Below are 27,285 nucleotides of genomic sequence, written 5' to 3' on the forward strand. Positions count from 1 at the left end.
AAGACTTGTGCACCTGGGTAAATTTTCCCTAGCTTCGCCCCTGCAACCTTCACAGATTTGGTGGTCCATTGTGGAAGGAAAAGAGGTTCTACAGCAGGATCGGAACGGGCGAAATGACGCATGATTGGAATCAAAACTTTAGTCCAGTTTTGTGACTTAGTATCTGCTTACAAGACATTCTGTTTGCCAGCACGGATGATTTTCAAACAGTTTTTTGTAGTTGTTTGCAATACATTGTGCAGTACATTCATACCCCCTTGGACACAACAGACGGGGAAAGGGAAAGCAAACTACATTCATTAGAGAAGCATGCCAGCCACTCCATATGCTTACACACTAAAATCCACAACTATTACAAGGGTTACTTCTCCATACAGTTTCGAATAGATCATATGAATAGAGCAATTGTTAACCAAGAAACATCATATCAACAAAACACATTATGTCACATAATAAAAAGCAGAAGCATTTCAGAAGATTCTACCCTCCCATTCTCTCAACTCCTTAGCCACACTAGAAATTGGATTCATCTCTGCAATCTTGGAGTCCATATTGGGATCAAAATAGATAAAATCTTCTGTCAGGGTGGCCATCTTATCGCCATTGAAATGGCAGCAATTGATAATATTGTCATTCTTAAAGCCATGTTTGCTATGAGCCATTAGAATGAAATCCTTGTAGTACCCACAATACTCCTGATCATGTGGATGCACAATCTTTGCTCCGTTGAACTCACAAGAGAAGCACCGAACTTGCATCAAAATAAACACACAGAATTAGATGATTAACAAAACATACAGTAGAGCACACTTGTAAATCTTAGTGTATGTCTATGTCCTGACCCTGAATTAACATTTTCAAGTGATTGATAATACTCCCTCCGACCCGGATTATTGGGCGCGTCGTTACTTTTACAAAATGCCCCTTATATTTTTTCCGACAAACAGCCGAGTTCGGCGTCGTCTCCCCCGCGCCACGCTCCCCCGCCGCTCCCCCGCGCCACCACTTTCTCACCGAGGCAAAGGTGTGTCCAAGGAGGGCGACGTCTTGGACCACGGCGCAGAGAGACGCGGAAGGGGCAGCGCCGACGGGCACGGACGGGGCGGCGGCGAGTGCGTCCGACGGAGGCGGAGCGGCGGCGTAGTGGGTGTCAAGAAAGAGGAGGCCGGAGCTCGACGGCCGACGGCGGCCGTGCTCGATGGCGGAGTTGCCGTTGGGGGAAGGGAAAGGGGGCAGGGAAACGGGAAGCGGCCGGCCAGCGCGACTCCTCCGCGGGAGCCTCCCAACTGCGAGCGGATCCGCGCAGACTCCGTCTCACCGGGGAGCTGCCGACGGCAGCAGCGCGTTGTCTGCCCCGACGCAAGGAAGAAGAAGATCCTTTGGCTTGGACCTTTGTTGAAATGAATTTAAACTATTAAGGGGTTTTTTTGTAAAATCGAATTAAAACACTACCGCACCCATTAATCCGGGTCGGAGGGAGTACAAATTTTTCAATATTTACGCCTACACTACTGAAAGCAATACATGATCCAAGTATCCAACACAGTGCTACACTGCCACGACATCGCATATATATTTGCTATCCTTTCCGTATCATAGATTCTTGGAATGTCAACTTTAAACACACTACTTCTGGATATACATATTTGCCAGTTCTTATATACTAACATAACAACGATCCCAATTCTTGTAGTTGTACAAAAAAAAAGCAAAGTGGCAAACTAACAAATGAACAACTCAGCTAGAGTTTCAATACTTCTATGACATTTCTTGCAACCATACATGATATCAGTGTTCAGATCATCTCGAAGTTACTTATTATCACCATAGATATCTTAAGAAAAATACTCACATGAGATGTAGATAAACAATTTCAATTACTACTTTACAGAGAGATAAATGAAAGGAAATGTAGTTCCATTTGAATCGGAAACACACTGGTTGGTCATATGTGTGTAAAAGTGATCCATAATGATAACACCTATTACTGCTTGTTAAATGGAAGAACGATATTGCCCAATATGTACATGAGAATAGAGAGCTGAGAGCATACCATGATCTATGCACGAATAGGATACAGGGGTGCACCAGGATGGTCTCTCCCGCGTCTCCTTAACACTATTGCTACATTGAGCGAAGAACAATTGTGGAGCTGTCACGGCAGAGTTTGGTGCCTTGGCGGTTGCCAAAAAGTTGATATGGGAGTAATCAAATTTGAAATTCCTCTTAGGGGGGCCAACACTCGGCCCTTCAGGTACTTTCGGATTCACGCCGCAAATGATGTGAAGTTCATAGTGCACCTATATTTAACAAGGCAGAAGACGGCAGCAAGCCGATAAGTGAAAAATGATTCAAGCAAATGGAAGTAAATTGGTGGAAGTTGGAACTTAAAAGCAAGAAAACAACAGATGCAAATGCACCAACCCCATGTTGCTGAGAGTAGTTGCTCAACACCGCATTGACCTTTTTGACAAAGAAGTTCTGGTCGTGCTTAAATTTTCTCCGAAACTCTGAAATGAACCTGGTCTGTTTTTTGCTCAAAACCCATGAGCTTGAGGTCACCACCTTCTGGAACTTTGTAGGCGGCAGAACCATGGAAATGCATTCAACCTCGCCGTCCGTGAATGTGCCCTGCTTTAATATAGCTAGCAACTCGGCGGACTCCATGTTCAAGGAAGACGTGGCAAATGTCACCAGCGCGTCGGGGTCAGGGTGCCATGAAGCGACCGCAGCTTGCCTGTAGGCATCCTGGAGGTAACTGTCCTGACACACCTCTTGAGCATGGCCATGCTTTTTCGCCTTGCGGATGGCCTTGTGGACATCAGCATCGCTGCTGAACAGATACCAGACGGCATCGTGCTCCGTGAGAGAGGGTAAGCAGGTGCGGAGGAAGGCCACAAGGCCGTAAAGGGAGCAACACTCGATGCGTGCAAGCATGTCTGTCAATATCATGTCCACTTTAAATTGTAGCTCGAACTCATGAGGAGTGGGGAACATAGAGCCGTACCAGATGGTGTTGAGGATGATGTTGGAGACAGGATCGTTGCTGGGGCCGTAGCAATATCCGCCCTTGAGGAGGCTGCAGTGGTGACGCTTGCGCAGGCCATCGCGAGGCAGCTTCGCAAGCGCCTGTAAGTAGAGCCCGTGGATCTTGCCGAGGAGCAACAGCTCCAGAGACTGCGTGTATCTAAATGTCGACTGAGACCCCAGCCTGTTCTTACTCCCTTCCTCTACGAGTTCTGATGTATGCCCGTTTCTCTTTCTCTTCCTCTTGTTCTTCTCCTTACCTCGAAGATGATCCAGTGGCCCGTTTATGTGATCCATGCTCGTACGCCCTTGCCTGAGCAACTCGGCGAGGCTCTCGAGGGTTGCAGGAGATAGAGGGTCCTGCCCAGCAAGAAACGTGGTGGCATCGATCAGGGGAGAGGCCATTGTCAGCGACGCTTTGACCAGGATGTCTGGTTCAGGATGCCTTGCGGACACGGCGGCACATTCTAAGGCGACCTTGGTGGTAAGAGAGGTAACACTGAAGGCGAGCTCGCCGTTGCGCCTCTTATTACGATCTCGCTCGATGAGGCGCACGGCGGCGAGAAGGTCGGCCCTAGCAAGGCACAGGTAGCGCAGGGCTTCCGAACCGGCGAGATAGCGGTAGTGGGAGGTGAGGAAGGTCACAAGACCGTCCAGCGATCGCCGCGCGATGGTCATACCATCTGCTTTGTGCCGGGAAAGCGGTACTTGGAAGACGAATTTGTCGTTCGTGTCGGTGATGATCTTGGAGAGGATCGACGACTCCTGCGTCCCCTCCTCGTCGGAGCGGCTAAGGAGGGGTGTAGGCGACGGTGGACGTGAATGGGTGTAGGCGATGGTGTTGGCGATGATGTTGGACACTGGGTCTAGGAAGCCGATGCACATGCCGGCCTCGAGGAGGCGCGGCGCGAGCGAGGGCGTCGGGAGCTGATCGAGCGCGGCCTCGTAGAAACCATGGATGTGATCAAGCAGAACGCATATATCCTGCTTCAGGCTCTCAGATGTGAAGCCAGGAGGATAACCGTCGCCGATGCGGCGATCACGCTTGCCATGCATTGCTGAGTTGTTCTCTTTCGACACCGGCGGTCTATTCTTGCGTGTGGGTGCGGGTGGAGACTGGGGAAGGGGAACGGCGGCCGCGGCCGGTAATGTTGGGAAGAACAATAGGAAAACCTAGCTTTTGGATCGGTGCCACCAACAGGGACGTAAGCGGTCGATCCGTCTACGATTTTTTCAGACTAATACAGTACAAATACGGTACTACATAATTTACCCCGTTTAATTACTTGTATACAAGAGTTATTGAATGCATCTTCGTCTTCCTCTGGACTTCTTTTTTATCAGGTCTTCCTCTGGACTTCTTTTTTATCTGGTCTTCCTCTGGACTTTTGGACGCAGTCACACAGGGCAAAGGGCATGGAAGGGCTAATCAAGGAGATGAACTCAGGTTAATTAGTCCATCTTCTCTATATTCATTTAACTCTGTAGAAATTGACAAATCCTCATCGGTGTCCGAATCTACATGTTCATGCTCCATCAAAGGGCAGATCACCCAGTGGTAGTTTCAAACTGTCCAGCTGTATCCGTTCAAGAACTATAAATTTCTCCTAGCAAAAAAAGAAAGAACCATGGATTTTGACACCTTGGAATTCTTTCATAGCACTCTCTTACCCATGGATATCTTGGTGATTATGAACGAGACATTGAATAAATATTGAGGAGGGAGATTCAAAACCCCTTTCTTATCCGGCACTTCGATCAAGACAGAAAGTGTGCTTTTTTTTATGTAAACAGGAGGAGCTATAATTTTTCATTAAAGAAGAGGACAAACTTTACAATGGCCAAAGCCAGACAAGGCAAAAAGAAACGAAGAAGAAAACTAGCAATATAGAAAATTGAGGCTACTCTCTGTGAGCGGCTTTCAGATTGGCCAACCCATTTGTAATCTAAAAAATCAGATCCTCTGATTTGGGTTTGACATTCTCAAAAAAAATTCCGTTCCTCTCATTCGAAATGTGCCAAACAACATATACAGCTACCATGGTAATGTTTTTTTTTCGAAATGGGGATACCCCAGCCTCTGCATCAAAATGATGCATATGGCCGCTTTATTACTTTATTTAAAGTATAAACATCATCCTTATTACAGTTCAACGATCAGCTAGGATCGATACAAAGATCAATCAGCGAAAAAAGCAATGTATTTGCACGTATTGCTCTTTCGCCACCAGCCACCACCGCATTCGTTCCTTCCGCTTCTCCTCTCTGAATTATGAACTTTCTCTTCACCCACCACCTATCCCACGAATGAATCCTCTTGCACCTCAATCACCTATCCTATTCAACACGTCCTCGAGATCTTGGACGAGCTCCTCAAGGCGGTCGAGCTCCTATATCTGAGGTCTGGTCGGCGATGGAAAGGAATTGCTCAGCGGCGACGGGAATCGAGCTCCTAGAGGTGGGAATTGAGCGTGAGCTTTGCAAACCTCTATTTGATTTGGGTGGGGTGGCGTTTGGATGATGATCTATTTTGAAATTTTTGCAATTATTTTTTGACCGAAGTGTAATAGTTAATTGGGAGCATACCTAGTAATCGATATGTCAGAGCGATTTGTCGGATTGAACGATTAACCAAGATGATTAGATGTATTCGATACGATGAGGTCCCAAATAACGCTTAATCAGCCTATTAATCGCTAACTTAGACGATTTTTAAGAATGTTTAGATCACAACCACACACACACACGCAATTCAATCAATCTACAAGTCAATGAAGATATCGTTCAAATCCAACCATTTCAAGAGGCAATATTGAACTTTTTCATTATGTGTGAACATGACAAGATGGTTGAAAAGTGTTTCCAAAATAATACTTGGTAGTTTTCCAGGAATTTGTTCACAATAAGGGATAATATCAAGGTTTAAAATAGCGCGCTATTTCTCCGCTAATACCACGCAATAGCATATTTTGAGGGTCTACGCTAAATTTTAGTAAATTTTCTCGCTATGGCGCTATTTGTGAAATAGCATGATATATCATGCTAAAACTTCATAGCGTTAGCGCGCTATTTTTTCAAGCAAAGTTACTTTCACTTTTTCATGGTGATAAAGTGCAATATGTTGGTTCCTCTTCTAGATTAGAACTTAATATCGATAATGCTGATGATTTTTAATAAATAATTTATACTATGTTGTTGCCTTGTGGAATAATGATGTTAGCCTTATGAAAAATCCAAGATCTATTTGTTGTATGTGGCTATGTATGTATGATTCAGTCATTTTTTGACTAAATATCCAACCTTTTTAGCGAAATCCTTTATTTTTTTGACTATATTTAATATTTTTTCAAAACGCTATTTGAAATATAGCACGCAATTAGCACGATATAGCGTCCATAGCGTTTAAAGGAGATCGACGCTATTTCATTTAGCACGCTATTTTAAACCTTGGATAATATTCCTTCTTGTTGTTTTCAAAAGATGTTTGAAACAAGGTTTTTATTTTGGAATACTTGCAAAAAAAATTATTTTGAGAAATTGAGTGGAGATAACATCTTACAGGTCCACATAGTTTTGTTAATACTTAGTTTAAAAGCATTTGTCTTTTATATGAAAATTAGGATTTCGGGTCTTTTGCTAAATAAAAAGGCTTTAAATAAGAGTTCGGCCAAAATAGAGTTTTACAAAATAGCTTTGATAGTTACTTGTCAAATCATGATCACAATAGCAACTTGATTGTGTTAGTCTGCAATCTTAACTTCTTTTTTTGCGAATCGCAATCGTAACTTCAACAAGGTAAACAATGAATAACTCCCAATAAAACAAATAAGAGCACATTGTCAAACAAAAAGTTGTTGTTACCTCCAATATACAATGTCTATCCATGCTTGCAAAACATATGAACGAAAGATGTGCTCTCTAGCCCAACAAACTAAAAACAGGCATTGTTTTTATCCCCTTCAAGTAAAACGAGTGGCCCATAATTTTTCTGCTGATGGATGCCATGAGAACAATGTTTATTACTATTTTTACGTTTCATGCACATAATGCCATAAGATCCAAAGTTCAAACTCTGTGTAGTTTTATTTTATGCCACATTTCATCATTTTTTTTATGTTGCCAAAATTGTGATGATGATATGTTCCCTTTTTCTCCATGGTTGGACATCATTTAATGGTAATAACATAGTTCTATTAATAAGAAAACCTGAACAGGACATTTATTCACTATTTTTTGGTATGAGATTAAAACTTGGTTAAATTCCTGATGGGTTATATTTGACTAGGACATTCTGGTCCGCAGTTTCATGTGGCCGGTAAGAGTCAATCCCACTTCACATTAAACCCCTACCTACAACAAGGTAGTACAAAGCACCATTCTCATGCAACCACTTCCCCAACGCAATCCCAACGCTCGAATTCACACAAAACTACCCATCCTCACGCGGCTCTTCACGCATTATCTAGCAAGCAGCGAACCATAAGACATGCAACGTTCCTCTTCAATCACAGAAACCACTTCCTCATGAAGCACGCCATTGCCATGCATCCCCATTAATTCCTCCGATGCTATAAAACCCATAGTAGCCAATAGCTCGATCAGATCAACAAGCAAATTTGCAGAAAGAAGTTTAGTATACTAGGATGGCAACAATGGCGGCTTCCGTTACAGCTTTCTGTGTCGCGCTGCTGCTGCTGGCTTCCATCCCCGGCGCTCACCCCGCGCCGGTGCCACAGACGACCGGGCCGTCGACGTCCAGCTGCACCACGGAGCTCTTCCGCCTCCTCCCCTGCCTCTCCTTCCTCGACGGCGCTTCCGCCGCGCCGGCCGACACGTGCTGCGCCAACCTAGGGAGCATGGTGCACGACGAGCCGCTCTGCCTCTGCCAGGCACTCAACCAGTCCGGCCCCGAGAGGCCCCCCGTCAACGTGAACATGTCCCGCGTCGTGGAGCTGCCTCTCCTCTGCCGCCTCGACCTCCCGACCACCGCCGCCGCCTGCGCAGGTAACCATTCTCTTTGTAGCAAAATTCTTTTCTTCTGTCGGGAATCTGCTACTCACTAAACTCCCTCTCTGAATTAACTATCCTGAAGGGCTTCTTCCAACTGGACCAGCATCGACGCCGCCGGTGAGCACGCCACACCCGAGCGTGAACTCCACTGTTCCATCGACGCCGAGGCCGGTGCCACCGACGCCACCACTGACGACTGTCTCACCGAGTACTACCAACCTGGCATCGGGATACAGCAGCGGATCCAAGCTGATAGCTGGTGCCCTTTCTGTCGCACTTGGTTTCATCGCCCTGGCGTCAGCTCTAGCTTTCTGAAGAGCTCTTCTGGACTGCTGCAGATTAGAGTTATGTCGTAGAGAAATTTAGGTGTTCTATCATGTTTTTCCTGGCATCTGTAACAGAAAAAGAATGTAGCGGTTGAAGGAGTAACATGTCCATCAGGATGTCCGTCTGAATAAGTTCTTTTCCACTGCATTTTGGCAACTGAATTCTCGTTCCAACAAGAACTCTTTACAAAAGAAATATCTGGGCTACAACTGCAGGATACGGCCATGCGCACATTTCTTTCAAATGTATACCAGTCAGTAGTAACAGCATCCATATAATAAAAAAAACAGAAGGAAAAAACAATATAGCGCAGCCAGCTAATCGCCTAACCCTTTTTCCTCATCTAAGCACAAGAGAAATTTAGCTGTTCTATCAGGAATGTTTTCCTTAGCATCTGTAACAGCAAAAGAATATAGCATTGAAAGGGTAACATGTCCATCAGGATGTCTGTCTGAATAAGTTCTTTTCCATTGCAATCTGATAACTGAATTCTCGTTCCAACAAGAACTTATTGACAAAACGAAATTCTGGGCAACAAATGCAGGATACCACAAGCGCACCATTCTTTCAAATGTATACCAGTCAGTAATTACATAATCCATATGATCCCTACAAAAACAAAAGACAGCACACCAGCGAATCACCTAATCCTTTTTATCTTCTAAGCACAAGAGGTAGGCAACAATACCAACAACTGGGATAAACCTGGCAACATTCACAAACTCTGTAGCTTTTGGTTTCACGTTCTGAAGATTGCCTCCAATCAACCATGGCTGGAATATCGAGTACAGCAATATGTCCCAGAGAAACGCATAAGCAAGCCGCTCCGTCAAGACATACTCCTGCGCATACCGCCACCGGTCCGAAATGCCTCCAAAGTCAGCATCTGCACGGCCGAAGAAAGCCCAAACAATGGACAAAATGCAGACCAGGCCGCCGGTTATGCCTACAACTGATGCACCTCTCACCATAACTGAGGCCAATTTTGATGCCTGCGGCGGAGGCCGGTCCTTCTCAGGATCGTTGAGCCGGATGGCCATGTAGGGAATCAGGAAAGCTACATGTGCAAGGAAAACAGATGTTAGATAGAACGAACAGTTCTGCCGTTTTTACATTTGGGTCAAGGTAGATCATACTATTTGTGAGGAACATCTGACAGCCCCACAAGACGTCAAGCGATCCCTTGTACCGGTCCCTTCTAGCATCCGTGAAGAGAAGTGGCGCAAATAGCAGTGTCCAGGCAATCACAAAATTGAACAATCCTTCAGCCATCTAAAGCAAGCACGGCCGAATTAGGGAAACAGTACACACACTGATAGCATCGTGATAGAAGTATGGACGGCTTCTTACTGGATGAAGGACGGGGGATTCGAGCAGGTGAACTCCAGCTGCACTGCCCAGCAAACTCACCAACATAATCATGACCGTAATGTTGTGAGTTTCAAATTGATGCACATTCCAAAATTTTGAAATCCAGGCGTACCAGAGTTGATCAATGGCAGGATGAAGAAGAAGTTGAGCGACAGGCCGACAAGGTCAGTGATCGTGGCTTGCGAGATAGCCCATACCGGGTCGCCCTGCATCACGATGGTAATGAATCGACGATTGGCTAATGGCATGACTGGTAAACACTTACGCTACAGGCTAAGCAGATCGGGATGATGCACTAACGATAACTAGTCTTTCATAGAACAAAGTGTAACAAAAATCCCCTTGCATTGAGCTAGCGGCATGCAAAGAAGAGAAAAGATTTGTGTTCGGTACGGACCGGCGCGTACGGGAGGAGGAAGAGCCAGATAATGTAGGCGGCCTCGGCGCCCCAGAGCGCCGCCTGAAGCAGCACGCGCGTGCCCTCCCCGTCACTCGATGATACGCCTCCCCCGCCGCCACGCTTGGCCGCGCACGGCGGAGGGGCCGCCCTGGCCCCTGCTCGCCGCAGCGAGTGGACGGCGAACGGGGAGAACCTGACGGGCGAGAACGTCGGCCGCGCCGCCGCGCGATAGGGGAGAACGGGAGGGGCGAGAAGCCGGACGCGGTGGGAGGAGGCGGCACTGCAGAGGAAGAGAGGGAGAGCCGCCATGGCCGCCGGCGAACTGAGGTGGGGTCAGGGCGGGGCGGAGATAAGGGCTTTCGGACGGGCGCGACGCGGTGGCGCACGGAGGGAGTTGTCTGCAACGAGCCCGTGTATACGTGGCATTTCTGGCGCGCCATACTGCAGCGACAATAGAAAGTTCTTTTTTCGAAAAGGCCAAGCCTCAGAGTTTCAAATTCAAACTTTACAAGGGTTAAAGATCAACCATCATCTAATCTCTTAGAAAGACGTCAGACACTCAGCTGCATTTACAGGTCATATGTGTTCGATCAGTAGCGGAGCTAAACCAAGCTCAATTAAGTTGTGTTTGGCACTAGAGTTTTAGTAGGGATTAATGGGTTAATCCTTACCAAAATTTAAATCTCCACTTATTTTTGAATACATCTTTGGTGCTAGAGTATGAGAAAATTTAATCCCCGTTAATCCCCCTTTTTTTCTCAATTTTAGTGTATTTTTCTCAATCTCCAATACTCTACATTTACCTAGTGAATTGGGATAAAATTTTGTGGAAATTGGGTAACAACATAGATTTCACCCAATAATATAGAGTATTATCCTAACGAATCCCTACAACATTCTAGTACCAAATAAGAACTTAGAGTGAACACCCTAGTAATATGGGCTGATTTGACTCACCGGTATGCACAAATCATGTATTACAGGCGTGCACACACTATTTTTGGAGAAGATTGTAAGGTTAAATTTTCTTCTACTGCACCCCTTGGATACATGCAGCTCGGCCACTGTGTTCGATGCGCCTTCGGTAGAAAATAGAACAAATCATGTATTTAATGTGTAGCTATATGGATAACCTATAAAAGACACAGCATCAGTGCTCTTGTTAAAAGCAATGTCGTTCTGAAAATTCAATATATCATAAGTTAAAGCACAAATGTCTACCTAAGTTTGTGCTTTATATTGTTTGTCTACCCTATTTAACTGATTTATAAACATATTTGTGACATTGGTGGGAGGCACTATGTTAAAAGTACATTATACAATTGTCCAAATAAGATGAGCAAAGGGATAGTCGAAAAAGAGATGGTTGATAGGTACATCAGAATCACATAATGGACATTCTTACAACCATTTCAATTTCACTTAGGGAGGTCATCTTCTATGAGAATCACTTTATTTATAAAAATTCACATAAAGATCTTAATCTTTAGTGAACTTACAGATTCCAAATGTATTTGTAAAAAAACTCCACTATAAAAATAACCAACTCCGTCTCGTCCCCATACGGGCGGCCGAGGCGGCACCTCTAGCTACCCCCCCTAGCCTAGCACCTCCACTTCTCCCCTCCGACGCCTTTGTGCGCCGCCGAGCAAAGCATGCATAGTGCCGACGGACTCTCCTCTGCCCGCGCGCTGCCAACCCTGCTCAGGAGGAGCTTTGGACGGCGATAGTGCTCACATGTGCGACCTCATACTGGAGGTAGAGGTAAGGCACATCAACGGAGACCAGGCGGCGAGGCAGGGTTGCGAAGGCGGTCCAGGGAAGGCGGCATGGCTTGCTTTGTCTAGAAGGTGTGACCCATATCTGGACCCATTCAGGCTCGATCTAGGCTTGGTGGGCTTCAGCCGCTAGGTATGGTCTTGGCCCTCCTGGAATCCTATGGGAGCCATCTCACACCCCCTATCCGAGGTGTGGCATGGCCATGACGCCGGTGTTGGGCTGGGATGGCATGGTAGGGCGGCATGATCTTGCATCTGAATGGCGACGGCGGCCTAGTCCAACCCGAGCTGAGCCTATCAGGCTTTGTTGCCACATCCGTTCTGCAAACACCCTCGTAGTGAAGGATGGTAGATCTCCTCCTATTGGTTGCGATGTGGCCGGAGGCCGGATCCAGGCCTACGAGCCTAGATCTAGTTGTTAGTTGATGCCGAGTGCGTCATGCGGGCGCCGCAATATCGCTTGCCTACTGCACTTATGGTATTCACGCGAGTCTCTTTCTATCTTACCTCGTCTGATCCGCCGGTCTCGTCGTGAGATGTCTTTCGCTTTCCTCCCTTCTCTCGAGCTCGTGTATGTCGAGCAACGGCCACGGGTGGTAGACTGCGCAAGCATATCTAGAACAAGCGATGTGTCGGTGGTGATTGTCTCTTTGGGCATGTGGATGGCGAGGACTGGGCGGTGGGGGGTCCTGGTTTTTACGGGGCTTCGGCATGGTCATCTCCTAGATCATGTTTTGGAGGCCAGGCTGAGGGATGGTGGGCGACCAAAATACCGGGCGTGGTGCCAAGGTTTTTTTGGGCGAAATCTCAACGTTTTGATGCCAAAGGTGGCGATGTCTGCGGGTGCCATGACCCTCTTTGGGGGTGTTCTAGGTACCTTCTCTGTGTTAGGGCTCCGGATGAAAACCCGTCTCAGTCTTAATGATGACGACGTGCTACGTCATTACCCTCTTTGGGACGTTGTCATGGAGTTCTAATACCCCTTAGTCTCGTTCCGGTGTCTTCGGTGGCAAGTTTTGGTTCTCTTTGTACATGTTTTTATGTTTATCTTTGATCTGCTTTGTAGAAGGTCCCATGTTCACCTTGCATATGTTTGGTCGTTGTGGCTTTGTTTATAAACAAGGGTAAAATCTTCTTTCGAGGAAAAACATGATTAACCCATTTATGAAATCCACATAGATAGACTTCTCTGTGGAAGATCTCAAATTGTTTAGTTTCTAAACAAAAACATCTAAGTTCTATATTAAATTGATCATCATAAGTTGTTACACTAAATATAACCAAGTATCTCACTTATTTCCGGACAACACCCTTCCAAATTCAATGTTTAAGATGCAGCTGAATTAACATCATTGAACCAAAACATGTTTAGTGCTGAAGTAATTAGCAGGTCCCTAGCTAAAATAACATCATCGAACCAATAACAGCAAGCTTCTCTGGCACATGCTAATTAGTCCTGACGTGCTACTCTGTACGAGAGAAGCTTTGCTTTGCCAGTATCCTGCGTCTAATGGATAGGGACACCATGGTATCTAAAAGAAAGGAATCCAACTTCACAACCCAAAAACTGATAATACTAGTTCTCTATTTCCACGTGCTAATTAGTTCTGACGTTCCACTCTGTACAAGAGAAGCTTGCTTTGCCAGCATCCTGCGTTCATGACAAGCTAGTAGGCACTGTTGTTTGGGTTGGCTCATTCCCCCCGGAAAACGAATATTAAGAAGATAGATACCATTCTGTCGATACTAGATTCATTCTTTCCCGATGGATAGGGACACCATGGTATTTAAAAGAAAGGAATCCAACTTCACAACCCAAAAACTGCTAATACTAGTTCTCTATTTCCATAGCCTTTCCAGAGTAGAAAATTTCACTCGTGTGAAATAAAATTTCAGCTCACATAGTTGATCAAAGATACAAATAATCAATTTCGTTTTTCACAGCTTTCTCTAGGTCATTTCCATGAAAATAATAGTACATCCGCATATTAAAATAGCGATACCCCTCCTTCAACAATATGAGGAAATTTTGGCTTTGAAAATTAATTATGGCGCAACACATCGCCAAACTATGAGAGGGGCATGGAAATTGCAGCAACCTTCAACGTTCTTTTTTTAGATAAAGATGATACTGAGTGTATCCAGCCTTTCCAACTTAATATCAAGAAATAGTCAAAATGCCTCTGGTCCGCTCGTGGGGCGACTCCGGGGCGATCGACACCTACCCCCAAAAAACCCTAATGTCGGGCATCCCTGGCCGCTGCCGTGGGTGTCGGTGGTGGTAGAGGTGCCCTGGCCATCAAAGACGGTGGGGGAAGAATGACGCACCCCTATTCCCACTCTACACGTGAAGACGTGGAATCAACGGGTCGCGTAGGGGTTGGCATGCCGTTCGATCCGGCGTGGCAGGCTCTGGAGGAGCGGTGAGCCGTGGCAGCAGTGCAGCATGGGGGCGTGGCGCCTGGACAGTGCGGTTGGCGGTGTCCATCTGGGTCTGATCTAGGCCGAAAGGCCACGACTGTTGCGCCTAGTTTGCAGCTGCCATGGCTGATGCGTCGACAGCATCGGCCGACTCGTCCATTGCCCGTATCTCCGCCGCAGCGCTGCTTATTGTAGTGCTCGCGGGCGTGGTGGTCATTGTCGCCCTCGATATGTTGGCCTAGCTCAAGTGCTTCCAGTGGGTTTGGCGGCAGGTGATGGCTAGTAGTCACTCTGGGCGTTCGGGATCGGGACGGGAAATTCGGGAAAAAATTATTTCGGGATGTACAAAGTGACACCCGAAAATGGAGCATAATATTTGCCTCCCGACAATTCGGGTACCCGACAATTCGGGTTCGGGATCGGGAAATTCCTGAATAGCCCGACATACAATAATTGGAAGAATTTCTGCATTTTAACAGCAACAATAATACATCATCATTTGTACAGGTCCCGGATGGTTTCAATCTGATCTAGCTAGATGTACGTACAGAGACGAAACATACAGGAGTACTAGCTAGGTGGGCTGAGCTATGAAACACGCAGAGTGAGTGGAGACTGGAGACTGGCGCGCGTGCGTAGTTTAGGGTTACCTCCAGCCTCTAGTCCTCCGTCTCGCAACGCTAGTGCATGATGTTTGGGCTTTTTTTGATGGGCTGGGCTTTGTTGTTTCGGGATACTCGGGCTATTCGGGTGCCGAGAGTATAGGCCCGAATTTCCTGAAACAAATTCGGGTTTTCGAAACACATTCCCGAATATGTGTTCGGGATTTTCGGGTTCGGGATATACGGGTTCGGGATCGGGAATTTCGGGTTCGGGATTCGGGTATCGGGATTTATGCCCGGAGTGAGCTAGTAGCGTCTAGTTGCTGGTCGGGCTTCGGATAAAGGTGGTCCGGCTACGGAGCTTCAAGCACCAAAGTAGTCTATCTTCTTCATGTCAGCCTCCTTAGACTTTCTAACGAGGCTGATTCCACTTCTTCACGTGTAGAGTGGGAATAGGGGTGCGTCATTCTTTCCCCACCGTCTTCGATGGCCAGGGAACCTGTACCACCACCGACGCCCACGGTAGCGACCAGGGATGCCCGACATTAGGGTTTTTTGGGTGTCGATCGCCCCGGAGTCGCCCCACGAGCGACCCAGAGGCGTTTTGACTATATCTTGATATTAAGTTCAAAAGGCTGGATACACTGAGTATCATCTTTATCCAAAAAGGAACATTGAAGGTTGCTGCAATTTCCATGCCCCTCTCATAGTTTGGCGATGTGTTGCGCCAAAATTTTCGAAGCCAAAACTTCCTCATATTGTTGAGGTAGGGGTATCGCTACTTTAATACACGGATGATACTATTATTTTCATGAAAATGACCTAGAGAAAGCTGTGAAAAACGAAATTGATTATTTGTATCTTTGACCAACTATCTGAGCTGAAATTTTTATTTCACAAGAGAGTGAATCTAGAAAAGCTATGGAAATAGAGAACTAGTATTAGCAGTTTTTGGGTTGTGAAGTTGGATTCCTTTCTTTTAGATACCATGGTGTCCCTATCCATTAGGCGCAGGATGCTGGCAAAGCAAGCTTCTCTCGTATAGAGTGGCCCGTCAGAACTAATTAGCATGTGCCACTATTTATGAGAGAAGCTTGTTGTTATTGGTTCGATGATATTATTTCAGCTAGGGACCTGCTAATTAGTTCAGCACCATGTCTCAAGCCCCTCCCCCCTCCCCCCTCTCCCAGTTGCCGTGAGGTATCCTCTATGGTGTACTTGTCATCGATACCGCGACACTTCCGCATATCCATACCCATATCCCCTCGAGCATGTCCATGAATTGTCTTCTCCAATTAATCCTCCTTCCTTGGAAGCTTAACTTGATCGTTTTCTTATCAATTTGGTGCCATAGAAGTATAAGATGAAGAGATTATACAAAAGTTCTTGTGACGTTTTATTAAAATTTTCAGGATTACTTAACCCTGAGTTCAAATTCTATAGTAATTGTGTAACCGAGCCATATATTTTGATTCTTTGGCTTGGGGTTGTTTCCGGAAAAGTTGCAGAGGTTGCTCAAATCCTTGCCCCGCCACTATGTTATAGGGGTAGTGGCGGCTAGGGTTTTCTATTTTGCAAGCTGATATTCCCCGCCACTATGCTCAAATCCCCCTGGTGTATGTAAAAGTTGAACACATTTGCGTCAACCACAGCGCTATCGTTACTGTTCATGTGCCATGAATAGTAAACTGTGTTGCAGTATAAATATATATGATACTTTTTTACTGTAATTTTTCACATGTTTACAGTAATTTTTCCATCAGTAATTTCTTCATAGTATTTTTTCTTTATCATCGGTATTTTCTTGACTATAATTTTTCCAATGGGTTATAGTTACTTTCCCACCGGTAGTTTCTTCACTGTGATTTTTCTTTTCCATAAAATACAGTGGTTGATCATGTGGTCACCATTAGACTGAATATAGTTGCTGATCATGTGGTAAGGCCGTGGCAAACCGCTTTCATGCAAAGACACAATATCCTAGATGGGGTTGTGGTTCTGCATGAGGCGGTTCATGAACTGCATCCAAAAAGATGAATGGGGTAATCTTAAAACTTGATTTCGAGAAAGCTTATGGTAAAGTCAGCTGGTATTTTCTTCATCAGACATGATGAAAGGTTTTTCACCGGAGTGGAGAGCGTTGATCGATAATTTTTTGTATGGAGGAAGTGTAGCGATTCGTGTCAATGTTGATACGGGACGCTTCTTCCAGACACGAAAAGGTTTACGCCAATGCGGCCCTCTATCACCATTTTTATTTAACATTGTGGCGGATATGCTTGCTATATTGATCGAATGAGCTAAATCTGACTGTCAAATTGAAGGAGTGATCCCACATCTTGTAGATGGTGGTTTATCAATCCTTCAATACGCCGACGATACAATTTTATTTATGGAACATGATCTCGATAAAGGTTAAAATTTGAAGCTGATTTTGGCTGCTTTTGAGCATTTATCGGGACTCAAAATAAACTTCCATAAAAGTGAATTGTTTTGTTTCGGCAATGCTCAGGGCTCAGTCGCCAAATATTCGGAACTGTTTGGCTGTGAGCAAGGCCAGTTTCCTATCAACTATCTAGGCATCCCGATTTATTATCGGAGATTAACGATGGCTGAGTGGAAACTAGTCGAGGAAAGACTTCAGAAGAGCCTTAGTAGTTGGAAAGGTAAAATGCTATCCCTTAGAGGAAGATTGGTTCTCATTAATTCATTACTCACCAACATGGTGCTGTATATGATATCCTTCTTCATTTTGCCAAAAGGTGTATTACACAAGCTCGATTTTTATAGATCGAGATTTTTAAATAAGGGTGGGCTAGGAGTTCACGACCTTGAGGTCAAGAACTCAGCCTTATTATGTAACTGACTTTTTAAGCTACTAACCGAAGAAAGCGTATGGCAGACCATGGTTAGAAAAAAGTACATCAATGACAAAGCGTTATCCCAGATCCTATGGAGACCGGGATACTCGCATTTTTGGGCTGGCCTAATGGCAACGAAGAAATTTTTCTTCAGATATGGTACTTTCATTATTAAGGATGGATCGCAGATACGGTTCTGGGAGGATACATGGCTAGGGAATAGGCCTCTCTCTGAACAATATCCAGTGTTATACAGCATTGTTCGTCGCAAAAGTGATACCATTGCATTAGTAATGGCAACCTCACCTCCGACAGTGACGTTTAGACGAGATTTAATCGGTCCGAGACTTCTTGCATGGAATGTCTTACTGTTGCGTTTGGAATCCATCCAGTTGTCTGAAGGGCAGGATGAATTTCGTTGGAACTTACAATCCAATGAAAAATTCTCTGTAAGTTCATTGTACAATGCCATTATCCAATCGGAAATACCAGTTGATAAAAACAAGAAGATTTGGAAGATGAAGATACCGCTCAAAATTTAGATTTTTGGCTGGTATTTGCGTCGAGGAGTAATCCTAACCAAAGATAATCTTGTGAAACACAATTGGCATGAGAGTACGCAGTGTGTTTTTTTGTCAACACAATGAGACAATTAAACACTTGTTCTTCCAATATCGCTTTGCCAGATCTATATGGTCATGCATCCAAATAGCTTCTGATCTATATTCCCCTACTAGTGTGGCCAACATCTTCGGTAATTGGCTTCATGGGGTCAATCACAGATTTAGAACGTTTATTAGGTTGGGGGCGCTTGTCATTATATGGTTGCTATGGCCGTGTAGAAATGATAAAGTTTTCAATGACAAGAATTATTCTCTCTTGCAGAAGGTTGAGAACCACGACCTGTTTACGGAGGTCTGTACACGGTTGAAGGACACGGCGGGGGATATTTTTTCCCTACATGGGTGGCAGCATAATCTACGGATTGGACCTCCGCCTTCACCTTAGGCGTTTTACATTTGCTCATATCTGATATGTAATTCACCTTTTTTAGCGCTCCAGACTTTTGAGACTTTTTGAACGGCTGTGTGCATCTTAGCTATGCAGAGGTCGGGTGTAATTGTTTTTTATGAGTAATAAAGCGCCCATTATAAAAAAAAATTACTTAATTTCTTTGTAATAGTTTTTCTTTTCACCGGTAAATTGTTGTAATTTTATATGAATTTTTGACTTTGAATTCTCTTGCGATACTTACCCATTATTAGTAATTTGTCGACACAAATCTTAAACTTTCATAGTAATTCTTTGGCGGTAAATATCCGTCATTAAGTCTTCTCCGGCACGCATTTTTTCGATGGTTATTTCCTAGGAGTATTCCTTGGACGGATATTCACTTGCAGTAATTTATCGACGGCATCTCTTTAGCGGTAACCGCCTTTTTCGCAGTATCTCGACAGTTCTTCTATGGTGACTTTGAGAAACAAAATGCTACACTATTTCTCGCCCCTTTTATTCGATGAAATTTCTTCTACGGTAATTTGTCACCATCAATTCTTTAACAATTATTTTTTCGCAATTGTTCACGATCGCCCTACACTCCGCTATTCGTCCCCTCTTTTACTTGAGGAAAATAATATTTACTTATGGACCACATGTCGCCTCTTTTACCCTGGGAAAATAGTACTATATTCTTCTACGGTACCCTCAGAAAAATATGCTTTCTTCACCGACCACTGCCTCTTTTACTCGGGGCACCGGCAAAATTTAGTTACTCTACTTTCATACTACCATCCCTTTTCCATCGTCTCATGACCACCTAGTGATTCTTTTTATTTCATACTACCCTCTTTTTTATCATCTCCTTGTCACCTTCAAGAACATGGACATAAAATAATTTTGAACCATGTCGTCACAATACCAATTTTTACCTTCATTCAACCATGCTTCAACACCGTCAGTTCAGCAGCAATCCAAATATTGAAGTAATTCTGCAATACACGCCGCGCCATTCTTCCTAGTAATGATTTTTTTTGAAACTTCAGCTTATATCGAATAGAATCACGCACAGAGTTACAATCTCTATTGATCAGACCAACCACACACGGTGGAGCTGAAACAGAGAACACATGCTCATTTTCAGAGCGCCCTAGCTTAGCTAACTCGTGTGCAACTGAATTGTTTGCACGATCTACCTTTGCGACTACAAAACCTTGTGAAAAACTAAGCAGCTCCTTCATTTCACGAATCAAGCCGGATATAGCAGACTTGTCATGCATCTGAGCTTTTAGAGCACCGATAACTGCAGCACAATCATTCTCTATATGCACAGATCTGTCACAAACAGGTAAGATGGTTTTAATACTCCAAATGCCGGCCACAGCTTCTGCCTAGCTGCATTGTTTAGACAAGTTCAACAGACTTGAATCATAGCATACTCGTTATTCTTCTGTGTTGCAAGTTACAACACCGTATGGAGAAACTTTACTATGGCCCTGTCACTAGGCAATGCTACTGGTACATACACACACACACTGATCATGTCAGCGTGTGACGACACTAGTTTTGACACTCTGCAGAAGCAGGTCACCCTCTAAACCAAAGCCAGGTAAGAGGCTACCACACCATTAGTTGACACCGAACGATCTTACATGAAGCTACAGCCGTAAGATAAGATTAGGCGTTCAAGAGTAGAACTTGAACGTGGAGGCGTCCTGGATGATGCTCCTTAGCCCGCCGATGGTGGACACAAGCATGAGCAGCACGCCAACGACGATGCACCCCTGCAGCAAAATAGAACCTATACGATTGGCAACAAAATTTATCTGATCGGAAGCTGAACTTTGTGAGTTTGTGTGTACCCAGTTGGCGAACCACGAGGCGCTGAACCTCCGAGGCTTCTTGATCTTGAGCCACAGGATGCAGGGGAGCTGCAGGGGTAAGAATCGATGAGCTTTTGGAACGGTGGCATGCTTACGTCACATGGAAAGGTGAAATCGATGTGGGCTTACGAAGAAGGAGGTGGGGGTGAAGCCGAAGCCGCCGAAGAAGCCGAGGAGGTCGCCGAAGAACGGGAAGGTCACGGCGACGAACAGGGTGAGCGCTGCAAAGGCATGATCTCGATTGATCCATGAACAGATTCATATGATCGATTATGTGAAGGAGGTGTGCGGTTGATTCTTACCGACGTAGGTGGATCGAGCCACCAGGCGAAGGAGCACCCCTCGAGGAACCCTGAACTTGGTGGTCAGAATCGTTTCCATGCTCTCGAATATCGGCATGGCGTACACCTGCCAAGAGGTACGTCGGTCAGTTCCGAGTGTTCAGCGGTGGCTCGGTGCTTCAGTCAGCGTACCATGATGCCGGGGCTTAGTGCATCTTAACAACCTGCTAAAGTACATTGTTGGGGCCGAAAGATTCGGTGGCCACTATAGAGGCCTTTCTTTCTCAGAAATGGATGGCTTCTTTACGATGATGATTATCGTGATGGTTCTGTGGTGATCACTTCTATTTTGTTTTTATATGGCCATGTGTAGCCATTTTATCCATGCATGAATAGATGCGCGTGCCACTATGTTGTCTTTATCGAAAGAAAAGTCCTACCTGATAGCTCCCGAGGACATGGACGACAACCATCATGTTGGCCGCCGCGACGAGCCAGGGCGGTCGCTCCAGCGCCACGAGCACGTTGTCGCTGACGCCCTGCCCGAACGCCCAGTACCCGATGAACGCCACGGGGAAGTAACACGCGGCGGTGACCATGTACGCGGCGACGGTGCCCTTCCACATGGGCATCTTGGACGGCTTGGTGGGCGTGGACGGGATGGTGGCCTGGATCTCCAGCACCACGCCGTGGCCCGCGAACGCGAACGCCACCTGCCCGAGCGCGCCGCACACCCGGAACGCCGCGTCCGCCGTCGTGCCGGCCGTGCTGTACGCGTAGCTCACCCCGGCTACGGGGCCCTTGGCGAGGCACGCCGCCCAGGAGATGGTGGAGTAGCTGAGCGACATGACGGCGGCAGCGAGGGAGATGGCGGTGATGGAGTTGAGGTCCCGGAGCTGGGAGAGCAGGAACTGGGAGGACCCGAAGATGCAGATCCAGTAGGACTGGTGCAGCGGCGTGGAGTTCGGGCTCACGATCTGCGCGAACTTCTGCAGGCAGTTGCCGCCGGTGACCATGTACACCACGTCGCAGCCCACCTGCACGATGAGCTGCTGCGGGACGACCACCCAGATGCCCAGCCGCGGGCCAAGGGCGTGCACGCCCAGGTCGCGGTACCGGTCAAACCGCACGCCGGGGACGCACTCGTGCATCTCGATCAGGAGCCGCAGCGTGTACAGCGTGATCACCCACGCCAGCAGCAGCGCCACGATCCCCGGACCCCTGGACACATGCAGCACAAGAAACGCTGCTGAGCATACACATACTACTCTGATCGACAGTCATGGCGTAGGGCGGGCTGATTACCATCCGAGGTGAGCCATGGCGTACGGCAAGCTGAGCACGCCGGCGCCGACCATGGCGGTGACATTGTGGAACGTCACGTACCACCACTTGGCGCGGCGGGGCGCGGCCTCGTTCTCGCCCTCGACCACCTGATGATCAGAAAAGAGCGAAATGATATGGTTTGATCAGTTCTGATACTGCAAGTACAAGCAAAGCAACAGCAGTGTCCGAATCACCAAGTGAATAAGTACTCCCAGACCTTGGGAAGAACATCTGAAGACGAGACCATGGTCGGCGAAGATTGATGCACTCGCGCACGCACTCACCGGCCTCCTCGCTGCTACTGCAGAACATGTGCAACTTGCAAGTGCAGGGATGCTATATTTATAGGAAAACGCTTCCAGTCGACTCGCGCGCGCAGCTCTACGGCTCTACCCCCCGCGCGCTCACTAGACAGCATCTGGCCCGCCTGCTCCATTTCCTCACGTAGTGGAGTTTTTGTTGCTTTATTATTCCCAGCTTTTCTGCCTATGAGGTGACGTGTCAGGCAAAGGCCTAATAAAGTATCTCTCTAGTGCCTCATGGTCACATGTTGCTACGGTTGCTCCATGTCGTGACAATGTGATTTAGGGTTCATCTTTGCTATGTCCACTCATTGCTACTCATGTTGTTATGTTTTCTTTGATGTGTTTTACATTGTCTTCCCACGGCTACCTCGGTGCCTGGCCTGCCGCATGTTGGCGTCGCCTCTCAAGGATGGATGGTGGAAGTATGCGTTGAAGCTTCAAGGGTTCACCAGGATGCTACTAGGCAGATGCGTACGATGATTTTGCTTCAATAGTTTTTGGGTTTTTTTTTGAAGCAACTCGCAGGAGCTTTTCATTTTCATTAAGAAGAGGGAAATTGGTCGAAAACCAAGGAGGGACATGTTAAGGGAATGCCTAGAACTCACACGTCCAGTTTTGAGGAAACTGGCGAAAACCAATACAACCCAAACGCCACACACCGTTCACGAGGCCGTGCACCACACGAGCCAACGCCACTTCAGCCCAAGCAAGAAGGCGCGACACTCAAAACACGAGATATTCGGAGTCGCTGCTCCGACGTCCACACCGGTCTCGAGACCGCGCACACGCCTTGCCAACGAACGAAGCTGCGAAACAAAGGAGGCCAACACATACTAGCGGAGTATCGGACCTCCAAAGGCGACGCCCCTAAGGAGGAAGCGATGATGACGCCACCGACGCCCGCTTCAGCAAGAGTCAAAGCTTATGATTTCTTCCGGAGAGTACGAGGCTCGAAGCAACATGGGAGGTGAAGGAGCTCCTCGACGATGCCTCCAACGAGGTGAGCGATGTCCAAGGACGCCGACATCAACGGCATCGGCTGAGGTTTGTGCAGTGCTTTCACGTAGACTTCACCATACCGGAGTCGATGAAGCTTGGCCGCCAAGTCGTAGCAGCCAAACTTGCCCAGCAGCTTGCCGCCGCCGTAGGAACCCACCATGGCACCTCACACCGTGGTGCTTCCAACCTAGCCCCACCATCCCGGGGCCGCTGCCCTGGCGTCCATCCGCTTCCCACCAGAACGCCTCAAGTTGTGGTGCTCTGTCATGATCGTCGCCTTGGGACCTCCGTACTGGCAACTTTCTTCTCCGACTGCCGGAATCCACACAGCCGGAGATGTAGCACAACCATCACATGCTGGCCACACACTGGTCAGGGCACCGCCCGACTACAACAATGCAACAACACCTAGGACCGCCACCCTGGCCTCCATGCACGCACGAGTACCACACCTCGCCATCACCGAACCCCCACCTCCACCAGACGGAGGCCAACACGACGGATCCACGCTAGAGGTGACCAGATCCGGAGGAGAGGAAACCTCTCGCGGCCACAGGCTGGCCGCGCGTAGCCGCATGTTCGCGCCATCGGCGGGCCAGTCAGATCTGGGTGGAAGCCCACGGGCAACCGACGCACGTCGGTCCTCCTCCGATGCAGCCGTAGAGCAGGGGGTGCTCCACCGTCATCCGGGCTGCCACACCAACATCCTTGCGCTGATGGGCCGGCCGACGATGATCCAGCCGCCTCAAGCATCCGCTTGTGCCACCAGAGCAAAGGGCAGAAAGGTCCGCCATCGTGGCAAGGGCCGGCGGCAGCGGCGGCGACAGGGGCAAGGTGAGGGGGGAGGTAGGTGGTGTCTCCTGGGTGCGACACCGAGGGAGGGTTAGTCTGCCATTAATTTGATTTTTAAATGTTTGGTTTTTTGGCATTTTTTTCTATGAGCATTTTACTGCAATGTCGCGTGCCTTTTATTGTTGTAAAAATAAGAATATATGATTAAAAAACAATTTTGCTTCGGTAGTTATGAGTATTTTTGTGAGCATTGCTTTTTATTTATTGTAGAAGAACAATAAATTTGCTCGAATTGTTTTCCGTATTTTTGTAGTGAGATTTTACTAGGTTGCTACATACATGCTTTTTATTTGTTGTAAAATTGCAAAAATAGATCGTTTTTGGTATTTGTCGTGAACTTTTTGATGTAATTCTACGTACATGTTTTCTATTAGGGAAGTACATAAATTATGCTAAACATGCAAATATTTTGTTTTGGTCATTTTCGGAATTTGTTGTCAGATTTTGCTGTAATGCTTTCATTATTGTAAAAGTACATAATATTTGGTACAAACATACAAATATTTTTCTTCTAATCTCATGTTCTTCGTTGTGACCATCTATTGCAATGCTACAACTTGCAATGGTGCATTTTGTTGCAAAGCTTCCGCAAGGCTCGTATAACATGGTGTATTCATGTTACGATATTCAATTCTTTTTTGCTACGGTGAACGTCCTCCGAGGGATGAGAACGCGCGCCCCATCTTGGTAGCAGTCTCATTAAGTTTTTGTGGACCGCTCAATTACATCGTTGCGGTTACTTCCCCGCAGAAATAGACTACACTCCTTCTTATGCATCCCCGAGCTGGTTTCTCTCCTCTTGCATATCCCCACCAACCCAACGCAACCCGTATGCCCCCGTCACAGCGCGCCGCGAATGTTCTCCACTAGCACAACATGCTGACGTTGCATCTACATTCGCCTCATTCTTTGAAACCTGGCTAGCAACGTCGTCGGCTCACTGAATACCCCTACTGATTGCAACCATGCCATTATAGTATTGGAGCCAGCTTGCAGCTCTGGTTTCCACCAAAGCAGATGATTGTTGATGGACAAGAAGACCGTCACTTCATAGTTGATCGATGCAGTAGCACAAATAACCGCTTACAGCTACGGTTGTAGCTGATTTGAGGTCTAGCGGTATGTATTTGTAGTATTCTGTCTGATCCATTTCCTCGTGATAGTGGATTACAAAATGTTGAAATTTCTACCTAGGAGGTGACGTGTGAGGCAAAGGGCTACTATAAATCTCTGTCATGGTCACATGTTGCTACAGTTTCTCCATGTCGTGGCAATGTGCATGTAGGGTTGATCTTTGATATGTCCACACATAGCTACTCTTTATGTTATTATGCATTTTTATTTATTTTCCATTGTCCTCCCATGGTCATCGTTCGCCGCAAGGTGGTGCGCTGCTTCCCGCAAGTTGGCGTCGCCTGTCAAAACCAGATGGTGGAAATCTGCACTGACGCTTCAAGGGGTCCGCGACGATACTACAAGTCTTATGCATACAATGATTTTACTTTGGTAGTTGCATACATGCTCTTTTTTGTTGTAAGGATACAAAATATATATCCTACAAACATATCATGATTTTTCTTCAATAGTTTTTGGTACTTCTCTTCTGAGCTTTTCCTGCAAACCTACAATCATGTTTTTTATTTATTGTAGAAGTACAAAATAAATGCTACAAATATACATCATTTTTTGCTTTGGTAGTTTTTCGTAGTTTTGTTGTGAGCTTCTACTGCAATTCTACATGCGTGATTTTTATGTGTTGTAAAAACACAAAACATTATGGTACAAACATAAATGAATTCTGCTTTCATCGTTTTCGGTATTTGTTGTGAGATTTTTGTTGAAATGTTACATGCATTTTATTGGAAAAGTAGAGAAATTATGCTACATACGTAAAACTATTTTGTTTCGATCATTTTTATAATTTTTTGTGATGTTTTTGTTGCAATGTTGCATAAGTGCAACTTCCTTTTTGTAAAAGTGCATAAATTTTGGTAGAAACATATGGCTATTTTGCTTTTACTCTCTCGGTTGTGACCTTTTGATGTAATGCTACAACTTGCAGCGATGCCTTTTGTTGCAGAACTTTGGCAAGGAGCATGTATAACCTGTTGTAATTGTGTTAAAAAACATATTGTATTTATGTTACAATGTTCTTTTCTCTTGCTGTAGGGTTCTTTCATTCAGTTGGTGATTTTAATTTATTTTCTCCCATCAGATATCATGTGTAGTTTATGAGTGGAACAATAGCAATAATATTTTTTGTGCAGTTAATGGACCGACCAACTAGCAACACTCGTGTGAGGCAGAGGCATAATCTAGCAGCTAGGCTAGCTAGTCTCACACACCTAAAAACATGGAGAATAGACTACCCCTCTCCCTCTCCGGTCGCTTACGCGGGAGGCTCTGAAGGGAACCCCAACCCTAGAAAAAAAGGGTTAGATCTAGAGCTCCCTTGGGCTTTGCTGCTAACGGTGGTGGAGGCACCCAGCCGGCAAGGGCACATGGCATGGAAGGCAAACTCCCTCGTCTCCTCTTCGTGCGGAGAGGCAGCATGGTGGAGGATCACACGGTGATGATGGACCAGGGTAATGTGGACACAAGCTCCCAAAGAGAGAGATGTCGCGGTGAGGCGGGCTTGCAATGTTGTGTAGCAACAATAGAAGGGTAAGTGGTGCATCGTGTTGGCGGCGCCCATGTGCACATGCTAAATCCAAACTCTTGTGGGCATGATCTGGGCCAGCCTTGGGACATGCGGCCCATGCATGCGATGGTCAGGGAGCGTTGTGGCAGCTCGGCTCCGGTGTATGGCGCTGGTTGCACTGCAGGGGTGATGTTGGCTGGTTATG

At 46.3% G+C, this 27,285-nt stretch overlaps 4 protein-coding genes across 4 annotated transcripts; 1 reads left to right on the forward strand and 3 right to left on the reverse strand.

Moving 5' to 3' along the window:
* Positions 1–353: 353 nt before the first annotated feature.
* On the reverse strand, positions 354–4,083 carry LOC124670291. The gene is made up of 4 exons (XM_047206792.1): positions 3,008–4,083; positions 2,425–2,758; positions 2,054–2,300; positions 354–751 (listed from the first exon to the last, which is right to left on the reverse strand). Exons 1-4 carry the CDS (start codon positions 4,081–4,083, stop codon positions 471–473), a joined length of 1,938 nt encoding a protein of 645 aa, XP_047062748.1. The 3' UTR covers positions 354–470.
* A 3,587-nt stretch (positions 4,084–7,670) lies between these two features.
* On the forward strand, positions 7,671–8,352 carry LOC124674020 (non-specific lipid transfer protein GPI-anchored 15-like). The gene is made up of 2 exons (XM_047210059.1): positions 7,671–8,031; positions 8,120–8,352. Exons 1-2 carry the CDS (start codon positions 7,671–7,673, stop codon positions 8,350–8,352), a joined length of 594 nt encoding a protein of 197 aa, XP_047066015.1.
* A 558-nt stretch (positions 8,353–8,910) lies between these two features.
* On the reverse strand, positions 8,911–10,444 carry LOC124671896. The gene is made up of 5 exons (XM_047208216.1): positions 10,133–10,444; positions 9,848–9,941; positions 9,715–9,752; positions 9,501–9,636; positions 8,911–9,421 (listed from the first exon to the last, which is right to left on the reverse strand). The coding sequence occupies exons 1-5, from the start codon at positions 10,442–10,444 to the stop codon at positions 9,009–9,011; spliced, it is 993 nt and encodes a 330-aa protein (XP_047064172.1). The 3' UTR covers positions 8,911–9,008.
* A 9,823-nt stretch (positions 10,445–20,267) lies between these two features.
* Positions 20,268–22,581, reverse strand: LOC124677613 (lysine histidine transporter-like 6). The gene is made up of 7 exons (XM_047213586.1): positions 22,501–22,581; positions 22,263–22,390; positions 21,398–22,178; positions 20,979–21,084; positions 20,806–20,897; positions 20,656–20,724; positions 20,268–20,577 (listed from the first exon to the last, which is right to left on the reverse strand). Exons 1-7 carry the CDS (start codon positions 22,528–22,530, stop codon positions 20,479–20,481), a joined length of 1,305 nt encoding a protein of 434 aa, XP_047069542.1. The 5' UTR covers positions 22,531–22,581; the 3' UTR covers positions 20,268–20,478.
* Between the last annotated feature and the right edge of the window lie 4,704 nt (positions 22,582–27,285).

The sequence above is a fragment of the Lolium rigidum genome, chromosome 7, assembly GCF_022539505.1.
Source record: "Lolium rigidum isolate FL_2022 chromosome 7, APGP_CSIRO_Lrig_0.1, whole genome shotgun sequence".
In the NCBI taxonomy this organism is placed as follows: domain Eukaryota; kingdom Viridiplantae; phylum Streptophyta; class Magnoliopsida; order Poales; family Poaceae; genus Lolium; species Lolium rigidum.

Excerpts from the sequence above, each read along its gene's own strand:
- LOC124670291 (XM_047206792.1), bottom strand. The coding sequence starts at position 4,083 with ATGCATGGCAAGCGTGATCGCCGCATCGGCGACGGTTATCCTCCTGGC. Across the intron at positions 2,301-2,424 it reads ACTACTCTCAGCAACATGGG|GTGCACTATGAACTTCACAT; the intron begins GTTGGTGCATTT and ends TGTTAAATATAG. Across the intron at positions 752-2,053 it reads CTATTCGTGCATAGATCATG|TTCGGTGCTTCTCTTGTGAG; the intron begins GTATGCTCTCAG and ends TTTTGATGCAAG.
- LOC124674020 (XM_047210059.1), top strand. The coding sequence starts at position 7,671 with ATGGCAACAATGGCGGCTTCCGTTACAGCTTTCTGTGTCGCGCTGCTG. Across the intron at positions 8,032-8,119 it reads CACCGCCGCCGCCTGCGCAG|GGCTTCTTCCAACTGGACCA; the intron begins GTAACCATTCTC and ends ACTATCCTGAAG.
- LOC124671896 (XM_047208216.1), bottom strand. The coding sequence starts at position 10,444 with ATGGCGGCTCTCCCTCTCTTCCTCTGCAGTGCCGCCTCCTCCCACCGC. Across the intron at positions 9,942-10,132 it reads TCCTCCTCCCGTACGCGCCG|GGCGACCCGGTATGGGCTAT; the intron begins GTCCGTACCGAA and ends ATCGTGATGCAG. Across the intron at positions 9,637-9,714 it reads AATCCCCCGTCCTTCATCCA|ATGGCTGAAGGATTGTTCAA; the intron begins GTAAGAAGCCGT and ends TGCTTGCTTTAG.
- LOC124677613 (XM_047213586.1), bottom strand. The coding sequence starts at position 22,530 with ATGGTCTCGTCTTCAGATGTTCTTCCCAAG. Across the intron at positions 20,725-20,805 it reads TCACCCCCACCTCCTTCTTC|CTCCCCTGCATCCTGTGGCT; the intron begins GTAAGCCCACAT and ends TTACCCCTGCAG. Across the intron at positions 20,578-20,655 it reads CCTCGTGGTTCGCCAACTGG|GGGTGCATCGTCGTTGGCGT; the intron begins GTACACACAAAC and ends ATTTTGCTGCAG.